The sequence below is a fragment of the Labeo rohita genome, chromosome 3, assembly GCF_022985175.1.
Source record: "Labeo rohita strain BAU-BD-2019 chromosome 3, IGBB_LRoh.1.0, whole genome shotgun sequence".
Taxonomy (NCBI): Eukaryota; Metazoa; Chordata; class Actinopteri; order Cypriniformes; family Cyprinidae; genus Labeo; species Labeo rohita.
In genome coordinates, this window is record NC_066871.1 from 44755475 (window position 1) to 44772688 (window position 17214).

Consider the following 17214-nt stretch of genomic DNA (forward strand, 5'->3'; position numbering starts at 1 on the left):
TCACGTGGGAAGAAACTCCCAGTCACCATTGAGTCAGAACATCGTTGGAATTTATCACTCTTCAGACCCGGAAGAACGTGATTGCATGTCCAAACCCACCACTGCTCCAAACCATCTTTCACCAGAGACTGCATTCGGACACTTGTTCGACGACCAAGGCAATGCAAGTATCGTACACTTAACTAAACATACAGAGGTTTAGTATAAGCTGTAGATAACACTGATGGTTTCACGGCAGGTGGTTAACTGACTCTTTCATAGCTTCATTTCCTTGTTTCTCTCTCTAACTGCGTCTCACTGACCATTCCCACATGTATGAGTGATTTCATGTTTGTTTGTTTAGATTAGTTATGTGTTAGTCCTTCGTTAATAAACTATTGTGCACAAATTACATGAGTTTTGATTCTGATTCTGCCTTGCAAATTAATGTCCCTTTACGATTCCGATTCGAGCTACATGCTCTAATGCAATGGTACTTTAAGAAAGTTATTTTCTGTGGCTAAGAAAATATCATTTCTTAGAGTTGATATAAAGATTATACTGAATGTTCGCTGGGCGAACAGATTAGTTGATGGAAAATTAATTCTGCTACAGTTACTACTGGCAGCTGATATAAATAATTGTAATTAATCATAATTAATTGTAATTATTTATATACATTTCCCTTTGAGCTAAAATCGCAACAGAAGATTGCTGTTGTATTTCACTTTAAAGCTCTGAAACCCTGTGGAGATCTAGATTATCTATATTATTATTATTATTATTATTATTATTATTATTATGCTTGTTATTAATAGTGAATTTCTCTCTCAGACACACAAACACACAGATTTCTAGTGAGGTGTTGCTATGCAGTTACTAGAGTACTCTGGATTGTTACTAGGGGTTCTGAGTGGTTGCTATGGTGTTCCTAGGGTGTTATGGGCAGGGATTCATGACACATCATTGTTTCTCATTGGTCAGATATGATTCACATGATTTTATTTTAACCCTTCATGTGTTTTTAACAATTATTCATTTTTACAGATTACTATATTTACTTGTTTTCTGATCTGATATTCAGATCATGTGTCTCTTACTCATGTGATTAAATATTGAATCATGATGAAAGATGAAAGCAGGAAGTAATGATTACTGACTATTGATCGTTAAAATCCTCAGAGAGGAAGAACTATAATTCCAGAAGAATGGTGTGAGTGTGTGAGTGAAGGTGGTTGTGAATGTGTGTAGATGTGTGTTGGTTACAGGATCAGAGAATGACACTGTTCCTCTGTCATAGTCCAGATACACTCTCACACGATCAAGATCCTGATTAACAGCAAAACCAGAACCTGGAGAACATCTGTACCACACAAACCAAACATCAGACTTAAAGAAATCAGGTCCCTTCCTCTGGTTTGATGTTGTAGTTACTCCAAGAATCCAGTATAAACTCTGTTTAACCTCCACATCCCAGCAGTGTGTTCCTGAGTTAAAACCCTCTGAACCCAAAACACAGCTATACGAGTCAAATCTCTCTGGATTATCAGGAACAGATTGTTTGTTCCCACTGAATCTCACACTGGTCAGATCATCAGACAAGATGAGATGTGGATTTGCAGTGTTTGGATCCAGAATCACAGGAGCTGATGAGACACAATCAACAGATGCTGAAAAGATATTCATGTGATTTATGCTGTAATTTATATTCAATTATAGTGAGAAGCTGCTTTTAATACAAAATGTTGCCTTTGTACAGAACTTTACACAGTGCTGTCATATTCAAATCTTATAAACTACAATAATACAGAAGAAATGAAGTTTATGTCAGACTGATCAAATAAATAGATTCCAAAATTGTTGAAATCAGTTCTGTGTCTTTCATTAGACTGAATATGAAGGTCAAGCACACTGAATTCTGGGATTCATTATTTCTAAAAGTGATCTGCTGATTTTGGTGCAGTAGATCATCTGTTTATTCACACATAATGCTGAAATCTGTCAATATTCCCCATCATGCATCATTTCCAGTGTGTGTGTGTGAGCTCAGATGTTCTGCAGTCAGACTCACTGTTCTGGACGATGTCCTGCATCTTCTTCCAGACTCTGAACGGCAGGTTGCCCAAGTAACGTGGCACATGAATCAAAGCTCCAGAAGGCGTCTGTGGATCCGACTGTGAGATCTGGACTCTGGAAGAACATTCAGGAGTCAGAACTGCAGTGGTTTTGGATCAGAAGCAGAGAGACCAGAGACACCAGCAGATCACTCACCTTTCCATTGAGACTGGAAACTCCTGCAGAACAAACACACCATTGATCATCAACAACTCAATCATCAATCAATCAATCAATCAATGATCTGAAATCAGACCTTTAGAAAGCAGACATCACTGGCTTTAATCATCTCCTCCGTGTCTTTGATTGTGTGTGAAAGAGCTGAGATGTGTCTGTTTATCTCCTCCAGCTTCTCCTTCATCATCTTCTTCTTCTGCTCCTCTTCCTCCCTCAGTGCAGTGATTGTAGCTTCTTCTTCATCTCTGAGAAACTGATGAAGCTTCTCAAACTGCTGTTTAATCTGCTGCTCTGTGTGCTCAGCTTGAGACTGAAATCAAACCACATTCACTTTAATCATCTCCATCAACACACATCAACACAATCACATCATTCAGATCTGAGATAAACTCAGATACAGACATATAACGGATCCAGAAGCAGATTGATGATCGTCATGTACAAAAATAATCAGCTGGAGTCCATTATATTAAATATATCAGATCATAACTGTATATAGTGATCCTACAGCTGTAATGAAAATGACTCTGATTCTGTTTCCTCACCTTGATGTGTTGAACTGTTTTCTCAAACTCTACTTTCATTGTTTCATTGTGTTTTAGTTTCTCCTGTAATGATTTCAGTGCTGTGTTGAGCTCCTCCTAGAATTAAACAAAATAAAAATACATAAAACACCAGATTACAATGAAAAAAAAGAAGAGAAGTCGAAACAGTGATATGATCATATAATGCAGTGCAAAAGTATTTGCCCCCATAGTTACTGATTCACCAAATTTGTGAAACTGCATTGATAATGGGGTTCAGATCACTGCAGTCCTGTTCAATCAAATCAACACTTAAATAAGACTTTTCAACAGCATGAAGTTGAAAAACTCATTTGTCTTACCTTATGTGATGAAACCACTTCATCGATGGGTCTGAATTTGTGATTGTCGTGTTTCTGTGAATTAACACACACTACACACACTGGCTGTTTTTCCTCCAGACAAAAGAGTTTGAGTTTCTCACTGTGTAAACTGCAGATCTCCTCAGATCCTGATGAACGACTCTCATTTCTCTTCAGGAACGACTCACACAAGTTTTTTAACGCAAGATTAGGAGGAGGATGAGGTTTTGAGGATCTTCTCCTGCAGACAGGACACTCCTGTATTTTCTTGGTTCTCCAGAACTGTTGAAGACACTCTTTACAGACACTGTGACTACATGACAGAAAAACAGGATTCTTGAAGATTTCACAGCACACGGGACAAGAAAGCTCTTCTACAGATAGTGAATCCATTTTCAGTTTGAGCTCCAGCAGTCCAAACTTTTTCACTTTCTGAACGACGGTTTCAAAAATGAATCACAAAGATCTGCTGTCTGTTCATAAACAAACGTCCCAAAAATCCTTAAAGTGTTTCTCTTTGTTCTTCACTAATTCTTTGTTTTCTTTAGTAAAGACAGAAGAGAAAACGACAGAAAGGAGAAATAATGAGTCTCTTCCTGGTGATTGTTTTAAGAGGGAGGAGTTTCTGATCACTTTTGGGTGTGTTCAAACAGGTCACATATATGGAAATATGATATGTGGCCATATATTGACACACACACAGACACACACACACACACACACACATATATATATATATATATATATATATACACATACACACACACATATGTGACCCTGAACCACAAAATCATCATAAGGTTTTTTTCTTTCTTTTTTTAAAATTATTATTTATTTATTTATTTTATTTTATTTTTTTAGATTTATACATAATCTAAAAGCTGTCCATTTATGTATGGTTTGTTAAGAAAGGATAATATTTGGCTGAGATACAAATATTTGAAAATCTGAGGATGCCAAAAATAAATAAATAAATAAATAAATACCTGAGAAAATTGGCTTTAAAGTTGTCCAAATAAAGTTCTTAGCATATTACTGCATATTACTTATAAAAAATTAAGTTTTGATAATTTTACAGAAGGAAATTTACAAAATATCTTCATGGAACATGATCTTTATTTAATATCCCAATGATTTTTTTGGCATAAAAAAAAAAAGATCATGTTGACCTGTACAACGTATTGTTGGCTATTGCTATAAATACACCAGTGCTACTTAGGACTGGTTTTGTGGTCCAGGGTCACATATTGGTTTTATTGAAAGTAAATATAATTTTTTTAATTTCCTATTGTAAAGAAACACCATTGCTCGACTGTGTCTCTGCTGTCTCAGATGTTGACGTCTTTGTTCTGTGTCAGCCACTGTCGCTTCTCATGAGCGGTGGACTGGAAAAGCATGTGATAAAACCACAGATTTTATGACTATATGGAGATGAGAGGGTCTGTATTACGTACTATTGGAGAAAGTGTAACTTGGATCACGTGAGGCACCTCAACCAATCAGCAGTAACATCCGTGGCCAAAGTTCACAGTTTTATGAACAGTGGCCAATGTTCACAGATCACTGTATAACAAAACACATTTCACATGCCTCAAAATGAAGGAACAAGGAACAAGAAAGAAAAATAATTTAATAAATAAAAATAAAACAAAAAACAAGGAAAATGGTACATAAGAATCAGTTAACAGACAAATATATCTTACACAAATATTTGCATTCCCATATTCATATGAATCATATAACAATGAAATGTTAATACAGAAATATACTTTGCAGTCTAATTTTATTTTATTTGAAAATGTTAAAGGAAGAGCCTATATTAATCGTTTTAACCTTTTTTTTTATATATTTTGACATTACATATACAATTTTAATCTCTTTTTCAAGGACTATAAAAAGAGGTTTGCCTTTTGTAAACTTGTGTTTATGAATGTAATAATTACGTAAAAATAAAATAAAATTTATAATAAAACAAACATCCTTTAAAGAGCAGTCTTTAATAAAATAACCCAAAATCACATGTTTATAAGATAAGGAAAATGTTTTAAAAATATTATTAGCAATGAAAACTTTCACATTATTCCAAAAATGCTGGGTATATTGACAGAACCAAAACAGATGAGAGATTATTTCATTGGAGCATTCACAAAAAAACAGCATTTTAAATCAGTATCAGTTTTACGTTTTTGTAGAAGATTTTTTGTAGGATAAACTCTATGGATTCATTTAAATGAGATTTCCTTAACCTTATTTGTAAGGTAATGACCAAACTGAAGCCAATGTAGGGACCTGAGAACTGGTGTGATATGCTCAGATTTTTTGGTTCTAGTCAGAATCCTGGCAGCAGTTCTGGTCGAGCTGCAGCTGTCTAATGGTTTTCTTGGGAAGGCCAGTGAGGAGAGCATTACAATAATCCACCCTGCTTGTGATAATGAACAAGTTTCTCGAAGTCTTGACTGGAAACAAAACATCTAATTCTTGCAATGTTTTTGAGATGATATATATGCTGATTTACTTACTGCTTTGACATGACTACTGAAACTAAGGTCTGACTCCAGAATCACACCAAGATTCCTGACTTGGTTTTTAGTTGTTTGACCCCTAGCATCAAGGTATGCATTCACCTTAAGAACTTCCTCTTTGCTTCCAAATGCAATGACTTCAGTTTTCGCCTTGTTTAACTGAAGGAAGTTCTGGCACATCCAACTGTTAATTTCATCAATGCATTGGCAGAGGGAATCAATGGGGCTGTAGACATTTGGCGATAAGGCTAGGCAAATCTGGATATCATCAGCATAGCTGTGATAGGCAATTTGGTTCTTTCTCATTATTTGACTTAGTGGGAGCATATACAGACTAAACAAGAGCGGCGCAAGAATTGAGCCTTGAGGGACTCCGCATGTCATGGACGTCCACTTAGACTTATGCTCTCCTATACTCACATAATAACCTCTCCCTTCTAAGTGTGACCTGAACCAGCTGAGAGCCATCCCAGAAAGTCCGACCCAGTTTTCCAGTCTCTCTAGAAGAATGTTATGATCGACAGGGTCAAACGCAGCACTAAGATCTAGTAGTACCAGCACTGATATTTTGCCAGAATCAGAATTTAAGCGAATATCATTTATTATCTTAACGAGCGCTGTCTCTGTACTGTGATGCGGTCAGAAACCAGATTGAAAATTGTCCAGGTATCCATTTGAGTTTAAGTAGTTGTTCAACTGATTGAAAACTACCTTTTCAATAATCTTGCCTATAAAAGGAAGATTAGATATTGGTCTGTAGTTGCTTAACATGGTGTTATCAAGATTGCTCTTTTTCAGAAGGGGCTTAACAACTGCAGTTTTCAGGGAATTTGGAAAAGTCCCAGAAAGAAGTGAGGTGGTTCTAAAGAAGAGATCTGCTTCTAAACAGTTAAACACACTTTTGAAAAAAGATGTAGGAAGTGCGTCAAGGATGCAGGTTGAGGATTTAAGGTGCTGTATTATTTCTTTCAAAGTTTTGCTATCATTTGCTTCAAAAACAGACAAAGTGACTTCTTTTTGAAATTTTTGAATCTGTGTGACCTCTGCATAACTCGAGTATGTGCTAATCACCTTTCTGATATTATTGATCTTCTTGGAAAAGAAGGAAGCAAACTGGGATTCTGACTTGCATTTCACTGGGAATCTGACTTGGGGGGTTTGTTAGTCTCTCTACAGTAGCAAAAAGAGTGCAAATGTGTTTTTTAGGTTACTGTTTATAAGGTTTGAAAGGAACTTCTGTCTTGCTATGGCTAGTTCCACATTGAAAGCATGAAAGCTGTCTTATCAAGTTTCAAGTTTCAAGTTTCGTCTTCTGCAACATCTGCTCAGCTTTTCTGCATTGTCTTTTCATACTCTGTACTGATTTTCTCCAGGATGATGTTTGTCTGCCAGTCGTCTTACTGACTTTCACTGGTGCAATGTCATCAATGACATTCTTTTGAGTTAAAGGACTCCAGGAGAAGATCAACAGAGTCTGCAGAAATGCTTGGCATTGAAGATATAGCCTTCATAAACAGCACACTGGTGTTTTTGTTAATGCATCTCTTTCTGACAGAGAAGGATCTAGATTCAGTGGTAGCAGAGATCAATATATCAAAGAAAATACAGAAGTGATCAGATAGTGCTACGTCCTTAATGACAATGGATGAAATGTTTAGACCCTTACTAATGAGTAAATCAAGAGTGTGTCCACGATTGTGTGTGGGTCCATGCACATGCTGAATCAGGTCAAAAGTGTTTCAAACTGATATTATTTTATTGTGGTTTTGATTTCTGCATTTTCTTTGTGAAAAGTAAAATCTCCTGCAATAGCAAAACAGTCAAACTCTGAGGAAATCACTGAGACAGTTCTGTGAACTCTTCAACAAAGGCTGGAGAGTATTTTGGAGGCCTGTAAATAATGATAAATAGAATTTGTGGAGCACCTTTCAGCACAATCCCTAGATATTCAAAAGACAAGTACTGACCAAATGACACTTGCTTACATTGATAGACATCTTTAAATAGAGCAGCTACACCTCCACCTCTCCTAACAGCTCTGCAGACACTCATGAAAGTAAAGTTAGGAGGGGCTGTTTCATTGAGGACTGTTGCACTGCAGCTGTCTTCAAGCCATGTTTCAATTAGAAACATAAAATTCAGGTTGTATGTGGTTATTAAGTATTGATCAGAAATAGTTTATTTTTTAGTAAGCGAATGTTTAAAAATGCTAACTTGATGCCATTACTTTTTGTCTCTAGAGCAGTCTTAGTTTGATACCTAATAGGCCGCAGATTAGATGGGTCAGCCGTATGGCTTGAGAAGGCCTTAGACTTTCTATCATGTGATAAAACAGAGATAGAGAAAGCTACAGGCACACTATGTTCCCGCTTGTTACGTAAACATTCCTGAATGTTGTTGCTATCGTAGCCGGTACCCGACACATATCACTGAGAGTTGTTATCAGTTGTTTTTGGTTCACCTACAGCAGATGGAGGAGGGTTTGGGCCATGACATTGTGGCAGTGGACAGAGAGCTCTCGAAGGAGGAGGAGGAGGGCGAGCTGGGCCCACAGGCTTTGGTGGTTGTGGTGCCCGCCGTTTTTTAGTTGATATCTGGCGGCTTGCAGCAAAAGTGTCACGGAGGCTTGACGAGAAATGAAAGGTTCGAGATGTGTCCCCTTGTAGCGTGATGGAAAACTCAAACGCGGAAACACACGAGTGAGCAGGTAAGTCACGCAGTTAGTCTGAGAACGCTCCGATAAGGAGTAGAGATTTCCACCAAGAAATCCGCGTTCTCACACGCACACAGACAGGCAAATAAGCGCTCCGAAGAGCAGAGAGTTTACTCACGTGAGTGACGAAGTTGAAGGGACCTGACGATGATGCGAGCATGAGCTCAATGTCTGGTGCCAAACAACACCTGCTTCCTGCTTAAATACCTGCGTGAAGTTACTTCCGGGTCCTCGTGACCTCACGTGATCCGGTGCGTGTGACAGTACCCCCCCCTCCAGGACCGGCGCCTGACGGTCCCGGGCGGAGGATACCCGACGACGGTAGTCCTGGATGAGGGCTGGATCCAGGATGAACCGCCCGGGGACCCAAGAACGCTCCTCCGGACCGTAGCCCTCCCAATCAACGAGATATTGGGTGCCACGGCCCCGGGTTCGCGAGTCAAGGATCCGCCGGACGGTGTTCGCAGGACCACCGTCAATGATCCGGACCGGGGGAGGTGCAGTGACCTGGGGAGACAGAGGGGAGAAGAAGACAGGTTTAAGTTGTGATTGATGAAATACAGGATGGATCCGGAGAGAGGCAGGCAGCTGGAGCCGGAAGGTGACAGGGTTTAATCGGTGCGTGATCTTGTAGGGTCCGATGAATCGTGGAGTGAGTTTTTTGGTCTCAGTCTTTAGGTTGATGTTGCGGGTGGAGAGGTAGACCCTGTCACCTACATGGAACAATCGTCCCGGAGGGTGCCGGCGGCGGTGTTGAATGGTGTACCGACGATTGGCCTTCTGGATGGCAGTCCGAGCGTGGTTCCAGAGCCGCCGGCACCGGCGGACCAACTGTTGGGCGGACGGGACATCAACCTCCGGTTCTTGATGTTCGAACACCGGAGGTTGGTACCCGTAGCATACCTCGATAGGGCTTAGATTGGTGGCCGAGGAGGTGTGCAGGTTGTTAGATAGTTCAGCCCAGACGAGGTAGCGCGCCCAGGAGCGCTGATGTTCACCCGCAAAACATCGAAGGAAGCGCTCCAGTTGTTGGTTGGCCCGCTCCGTCTGGCCGTTAGTCTGAGGATGGTGTCCGGACGATAGGCTGGAGGTGGTACCGACCAGACGGCAGAAGGCCTGCCAGAATTTGGCTGTGAACTGGGGCCCTCTGTCCGAGACGATGTCCTTGGGGAACCCATGCAAGCGGACTACGTGTTCGAGTATGAGTTCCGCAGTGGTCTTTGCCGAGGGGAGTCCGGTGAGAGCCACCAGGTGCACAGCCTTAGAGAAACGATCCACAATGGTCAGGATGGTGTTCTTGCCCTGCGAGTCAGGGAGTCCAGTGACGAAATCGACCGAGATGTGACTCCAGGGGCGCTTGGGGATGGGGAGGGGCTGCAGCTCGCCGGTGGAAGGTGAGTTGATGGTCTTGGAGCGAGCGCAGATGTTACATGCCTGGACGTACTCCTGTACGTCTCTCCTCAACGTCTTCCACCAAAACGCCCTGCCGATAAACGAGATCATCCTCTGGACCCCCTGGTGACCTGCCAAGGTGGAATCGTGCCCCCACTGGAGAACCTCTCTGCGGAGATGGTCGGGCACAAAGAGGCGCCCAGCGGGGGTTTCGGGTGGAGATGGGACCTGGCTGTGACTCTGGCGGACTCTCTCTTCTAACCCCCACTGGAGAGGAGCCAGGATGATGTGTGGAGGCAGGACAGGCGCGGGATCCGAGGAGGTGGTGTCTCTTTGGTGTTGGCGTGAGATGGCGTCTGCTTTCATATTCTTCGAGCCGGGCCGGTATGAGAGTTGGAAATTGAAGTGCTCGAAGAATAGAGCCCACCGCGCCTGCCTGGGGTTAAGCTGTTTGGTCTGGCGGATGACGGTGAGGTTCTGGTGGTCGGTCCAGACGGTGAATGGGTCGCTGCCGCCCTGGAGCCAGTGATGCCACTCTTCTAGAGCCCACTTGATGGCCAACAGTTCACGGTCCCCTACCCCGTAACGCTGCTGTGTGGGATTGAACTTCCTCGAGAAAAAACTACAGGGATGTAGTTTCTCGTCTGGACCGCGTTGCGAAAGGACCGCTCCTACGCCCACATCGGAAGCGTCCACTTCGACAACGAAGGGTTTAGTCGGGTCAGGATGAATGAGAACCGGAGCGGTGGTGAACAGGTGACATAGCTTCTTGAAGGCTTGAACGGTTTCAGGTGTGAGTTGGAAGTCTCCACGTGATGGTTTGGTGAGAGCAGTCAGAGGTGCCGCAGTTGCGCTGAAGCCCTGGATGAATCGCCTGTAGAAATTGGCGAACCCCAGAAAACGTTGGAGCTGTTTGAGTGACGTAGGTAGGGGCCACGAGCGCACAGCCTCCAGCTTCTGGGGATCCATGGCCACACCCTGAGATGATATCACGAAGCCGAGGAATGTGGTGGTGTGCTGGTGAAAGGCACATTTCTCCAACTTGCAGTACAACTGGTGGGCCAGCAACCTTCTGAGTACTGCTCGGACATGCTGGGTGTGTTCCTCGGGCGTCTTGGAGTATACGAGGATGTCGTCCAGGTAAGCGTAGCACCACCGACCCAGCATGTCCCGGAGAACGTCATTGATGAATTGTTGAAAGACGGACGGACTGTTGCACAGACCAAACGGCATAACCAGGGTCTCGGAGTGACCAGTGGGGGTTATGAAGGCCGTCTTCCACTCATCACCCTCCCTGATGCGGACCAAGTTGTATGCGCTCCGTAGGTCCAGCTTTGTGAAGAAGCGGGCACCAGAGAGGGCGTCCAGGGCGGTGTTAGTGAGAGGTAGTGGGTGACGGTTCTTGATGGTAATTTGATTAAGCCCCCGATAGTCAACGCATGGCCGAAGACCCCCGTCCTTCTTCTTCACGAAGAAGAAGCCCGCGGCCGCCGGTGAGCTGGAAGGACGGATAGTGCCGGCCCTGAGTCCTTCCGCCACGTACTCCTCCATCGCCTGGTGTTCGGCAGCCGACAGGGAGTACAGATGACCGCGGGGAGGCACCGCGCCCGGCACGAGGTCAATAGCAAGGTCGTAGGGGCGGTGAGGTGGTAGGCGAGCAGCGCGACCCCTACTAAAGACCTCGGCCAAGTCGCGGTATGGAGCGGGAATCTCCTCCCGCTTGACATCGGGGACCCCGGACTCCCCGGAACACGTCCCAGCCTCCGCCTGGAGACAGAGCTCCTGACAGGTCGCCCCCCAGTGGACGATGCGGTTGGTGGTCCAGGAGATGAAGGGATCGTGCTTTATGAGCCAGGGGTGCCCCAGGATGATCGGCGGTGACGTGATTGAGGTGATGTAGAGGTGAATTTTCTCTGAGTGATTGTCGATTTGAAGGTGAAGCTCTTTGGTGCGTCGGGTGACGGGGCTGAAGTTGAGGGGGGCGACCGTCAATGGCTGTTATTTTTAAAGGCTGAGATAACACCTCAGTTTCAATCCCCAATTGGGCAGCATAAGCCTGATCGATAAAATTCCCAGCCGCACCTGAGTCAACAAATGCGGTGGTCACGATCCGTTGGTGGCCCATGAGGATTGATACCTGAAGGAGCAGCCGGGAATTGGCGGGGTAGGATTGGATGGCAGCGGAACCAGATGAAGACCTTCCCCTCTTCACCTGGTCTGGCCGTTTCCCGGACGCAGAGGGCAGATAGCACGATGGTGGTCTGGGGAGGCGCAATAGGCACAAAGCCCTTCGCGGTAGCGTCTGGCCCTCTCTGCTGCCGTCAGGGAGGTGCGCCCTATCTGCATGGGTTCCCCGGCTCCGGATGAGTGGGCCTCTGGAGCGGCCGGTGGAGGAGGAGATGGCGCAGCGTCAGCGTGGATGACGGGTGGATCCAGATGACGGTGACGGAGGGTGGAGCCTGTGGAGACATGGAAAGAGCGTTTAGTGTGAGTCATTCGCTGATCCACCCGGAGCGAGCTGGATCATGCCCTCCAGGGTGGCCGGCAACTCACGCACAGCCAGCAGCCAGGTCGTCATAGTCCGCCTGCAGGGCGGTGAGGTCGGACTGGAGCGTCTCGCACTGCTGCCGAAAACCCGCGGTCTCGACGCGCAGCGCGTTGACCTCCGCCCGCAGCCCCACCAGCTCCTGCCGCAGACTGAGGATTTCCCCCCGACTGCTGCTGAATCACACCCCACAAGTGTTCCAGATCCGCCGGGACCATTTCGGGACCAGACATTCTGTCACGGAGGCTTGACGAGAAATGAAAGGTTCGAGATGTGTCCCCTTGTAGCGTGATGGAAAACTCAAACGCGGAAACACACGAGTGAGCAGGTAAGTCACGCAGTTAGTCTGAGAACGCTCCGATAAGGAGTAGAGATTTCCACCAAGAAATCCGCGTTCTCACACGCACACAGACAGGCAAATAAGCGCTCCGAAGAGCAGAGAGTTTACTCACGTGAGTGACGAAGTTGAAGGGACCTGACGATGATGCGAGCATGAGCTCAATGTCTGGTGCCAAACAACACCTGCTTCCTGCTTAAATACCTGCGTGAAGTTACTTCCGGGTCCTCGTGACCTCACGTGATCCGGTGCGTGTGACAAAAAGAGTGGGATCCACTGAAAACCCTAATAAGTTAATTGGACTAAATTGATTGAGTAAACTCGTTGCCTCAATTTAATTGAGTAATGGAATCTTCCAAAACTTGCATATTTAAGTTTATTTAACTTGGCGGTTTTGTAGACTGTACTTAAATCATTCAGTTCAACAATCTTAGCACTTATTTAATGTACTTAAATGATTGTGTTCACTTGGTATTCATTTTTTTAAGTGTACTTATATATTTAAGTTAACTCAACATGAAAATGTAACTTAAAACTGTTAAACAATGTTCTTATATTTGACTGCAAGTCATGTCAGTAGTAGCACAACAAAAAAGGTCATAAAATGGTTATTGATAGTTAATAAAAATAAATAAAATTGAGTTGTTACCATTGTTGTGATTCACATGCTGAATGTTGAAGTCTGTGTGTGACTCACGCACATTACCCCAAATATTAAAAAATTATATAAACGCAGTTAAAAGCTTCTTATAGTGTTTATAAAAAAAAGAAAATCAGTAAAATTATAAAATCATTAATCAGCATGAAAAACACTAGTGATTTAATTACCTAATGATTTAATTAGAATATAGATCACCTTCTAAAAGCAATCTATTTATTACTTTTCTTTCTTTGAAATCAAAGAACTCTGATTTCATGCTGCATTGTTGCAACAACAGAAAGAAAACTATAGTAATATAAACAAAGTTCCAAGTGCCCAACCAAAAGTAACACTATTCACTATAATGGTGAGTATTTAAAAAAAAAAAAAAATAATAAAAAAAAAAACCTTTTCAGGAAAATCAATATTAATTTATGAAGTCAGCTTATGTGATGTTCTCTCAAATATTTCAGTTGTATTGAAAATTCAACATTCAAGATGACTTTTTAAAATTATTTTTTTTTTCAAATGATTAATCATGATTTTGAGCTCACAACACTTGAAATCTTAAGTTTATGCATTTTGATAGTAAATAACTTAAATGAACCTATTTTTAAGTAATAGGTCCAAAATGCAAAATTTTAAGTAATGTTTAGTCAACATTACTTGATTGTATAAGTAAAGACAGCATTAGGGTTTACAGTGGAGAGTCTGGTTCCAGCATATACTAGTTCCTCCATTTTCTGTGAGAAGCTTAGAAGTGGAGATGCTGGAGAGAGGTATAAGGTGTCTGGTGAGCGGGGCTGTGGCTCTGGTGTTTCCAGTGGCTGAAATATGTTGTTCTGGCTTCCCTGGCTGTTTACCAGAAAGTCGTACTTCGGCGCTGAGTCTTGGAGCTGTTGTAGTACGTCACGGTCTGTCTGTGATGAGCTCTGTGGGCAGGGCTCAGCCGGGATGGTGTCAATGAGCAGCGCTTGTTGTGGCTGTGTGGCGTTGTCAGTGTCCTTGTGGGATGTGTCGACCACATGACGACTCTGAAGCGGATTTGAAGTCCTGTGGTCACTCATATACTTTGTCCGGGTGTGTGTGTTATTCATGTTGGGTGGACTGGCACAGTTCACTGAAGGATGACGGAGTGAAAAGTAGATGTTGTCCTTTAGCACTCTTGCACCAAGTTTGTTTGGGTGGAGGCCATCAAGTTTAAACAGCTGTCTCAAGTCAAGTCAAGGCGAGCTTTATTGTCATTCTGCTACATGTGTGGACATATAGTGGAACAAGATGTCGTGTCTCACAGGACCACGGTGCGACATACTAGTTAAGCATAATATAAACATACAACAGTACACGAATAAGAAAAGCAATTACAGACTTATACAATGGTTAACCATCTGACTATACATATACTATAAATACTATAATAAATAGTTGACTACACATACAAAACTGAGACAACAAAAACTTTACATAAGTACTGTACATGCCGTTTGTTTATAGAAAGCGTCTAATGTACATAAGGCTGTACTCACATGTGTGTGTTACTACAGGTGGTTTGTATAGCCCACTTACCTGTGTGTAACACACTCAGAATTGCACTTTAAAGGATTGTCAGCTGTTTTAATGAGTTGGGGGGAGGAGGCTGAGGTTTTCATGGTTTCAGAGGAGGACAGGGAAAAACTGGTAAAATCAGTTTGTGCAGCAAGTAGATTCCAGAAGAGGCTGAAAAGGCATTTTCTTTCTCGTCTGTTGAAAGTAGGCAGCTGTGTTTTCGTCTCCGGAATGTGAACTGCTGGCAGTGCCAGGAAAAGAGTCTCCTTTTTCGTAGTATTATTCCAGTTACGAAAAGTTTTTAATTTAGTGTTTGTGCCAAAAATGTGTTTAAGCACTGTGCTGATCTGCTGAGGTTAAAATCTTAGAAAAATCTGAAGAAAGTATATAAACAGGGAGCAAAAGCGCGGAGCAGTAAGCAAGAGCGTCCGAACAGTAGCAAAGCCCCATAGTTTAACATGGTTATTTTAATGGTTTGGACTGCATGAGGCGGAAAGTGACGTCACTGCCACGTTTTGTATTTAAAATTTCTGAGGACGAAAAATAGATACAATGTATATTTAAATGGCACAAACGGGCACAAATCGAGCACAAACGAATGGCATCATTTTGGAATTATTTAGATTGTATGGGGTGGAGAGTGACTTCACAGTTCATAAAAAGTTTTGTTTGCATTATATTTAAGCAGAGGTCATAGTTACAGGATTTTTTAACAGCACATAATTGGCACAAATCAAGCACAAATTGTCATTTTAGACGAACTGGGGTGGAGAGCGAGGCCACAGCTCCCAAAAATATTTTGGTATTATCTGTGGAAGGAAAACAGATAGAGTTCGTTTTAACGGAACAAACAGGCACAAACCGAGCACAAACCAACTGCACCGGTTTGGAGCGATTGAGGCAACATGGGGTGGAAAATTACGTCACACGGTCAATAAAAAATATGTTTAATATCTCGAACACCACACTAGCACAAACGTTATTTTTTTGCGGCACAAATCAGCGCAAACGAAAGCCATAGTTTTCTTTTTATGGGGTGCCACCAACTTCATGGAGGCAGAGGTCATTTAATTCATTATTTAATTCATTATCTACTCAAGCAATTAAAGGAAAAAGTTAAGAGTCGGTTTAATTATGGGTACTTTTTATTTTTTAATCACTTACATTTCTAATGGCAAAAAGGTACAAAAATTTCACATTTTTGGTTTTGCTAGTATTTTTTCTGAAGAAAGTTCAACGGTGATGTAAGGCAAAATATTAAATGTCATGAACGAATATTTACTGAGAAATCCACTATTTTGTTTGACGATGTTTACTTGGTTTTGTTATTAACAGTATGAATATTTCTGCTAATAACAGCAGTCACAATGTGTTTGTTCATTTAGACCAGATGAGAACTGGGCTGCATTTCCCAGAAGCATAATTGGTGGCAATAGTTCTACCATCTGCTTACGATTCTTTTAGAAAACGCAGCACTCAATGCATGAAAATACTAATTTCCTGGATAAATCGGACAATGGAAATTTCAGTGAAACTTAAGGTGTTCGACCTGTGTACGAAAATTTCCCAGGCAACGTGTGCCGAGTCCGTACACGTCCATACACTCGAGATGCACTGAGATTTTCGGATATAGGACATTTGTGATTGCACACACTCGTGTTCAGAGGTTTCCAGTATAACGGCCATATTTGTATAACCATAGTTTTACAACAAAAACACTTGTTTTTAACTATAATAACCTATAATAATGTTTATAATAAACTATAATAATGTTATTATGTATCATGATTAACTGTCATAAGGTGCGAGCACTGTTTTTTTGGGTGTTTATCGGTTAAAAATGAATCAACCAGTCATTTTTAAATCTGTATATAGGCAAATTTAAATGAATCCAAATTGAATGAATCTAAATGAGTCTTTTGATTAACAGAATCACACGATTTGACTGAGATTAATAAAAATCCACATTCGCGGGTAGTGTTGTATCTCGAAGTGTGCTGTAGTTTGGTAACCGAGGTAATGAGAACAGTAATACCACGCACGGACATTTCAGGCCTCGCATTTGGAGCTGAATCACCCAAGATTCCGAATTCTTTACGCCCGTGAATCGAATCGTTTTGGAATCGACTCTGAGCATCACTGTTCTTACTCCTCCCTCGCGACTCACTGCAGCAGTGTTTGTGCGCGCGCTGACGGTGTCCGGTAAGATTATAGAACCTGCAGCCATCACGGGACTAGTGAAAAACATAGCAAAACATAAAAACTGTGGGTCATCCAGGTAATCACACAGTATTAAGAATCAAGTGTATGTAACTTTTGAACAATTTTATAAATTATATATTTTCATTTTTAAATTCAGTTTA

General features: G+C 42.3%; 1 protein-coding gene across 1 annotated transcript; it reads right to left on the reverse strand.

Moving 5' to 3' along the window:
- Positions 1-1131: 1131 nt before the first annotated feature.
- Positions 1132-3550, reverse strand: LOC127162877 (zinc-binding protein A33-like). Its single transcript, XM_051105794.1, has 6 exons — positions 3158-3550; positions 2817-2912; positions 2351-2581; positions 2251-2273; positions 2051-2169; positions 1132-1625 (listed from the first exon to the last, which is right to left on the reverse strand). Exons 1-6 carry the CDS (start codon positions 3548-3550, stop codon positions 1132-1134), a joined length of 1356 nt encoding a protein of 451 aa, XP_050961751.1.
- Between the last annotated feature and the right edge of the window lie 13664 nt (positions 3551-17214).

Bases quoted from the DNA above. Each gene is read 5' to 3' on its own strand.
- LOC127162877 (XM_051105794.1), bottom strand. From the start codon at position 3,550: ATGGATTCACTATCTGTAGAAGAGCTTTCTTGTCCCGTGTGCTGTGAA. The intron at 2,582-2,816 runs GTGAGGAAACAG...GTTTGATTTCAG, and splicing joins AAACAGTTCAACACATCAAG to TCTCAAGCTGAGCACACAGA. The intron at 1,626-2,050 runs GTGAGTCTGACT...GTGTCTCATCAG, and splicing joins GCAGGACATCGTCCAGAACA to CTCCTGTGATTCTGGATCCA.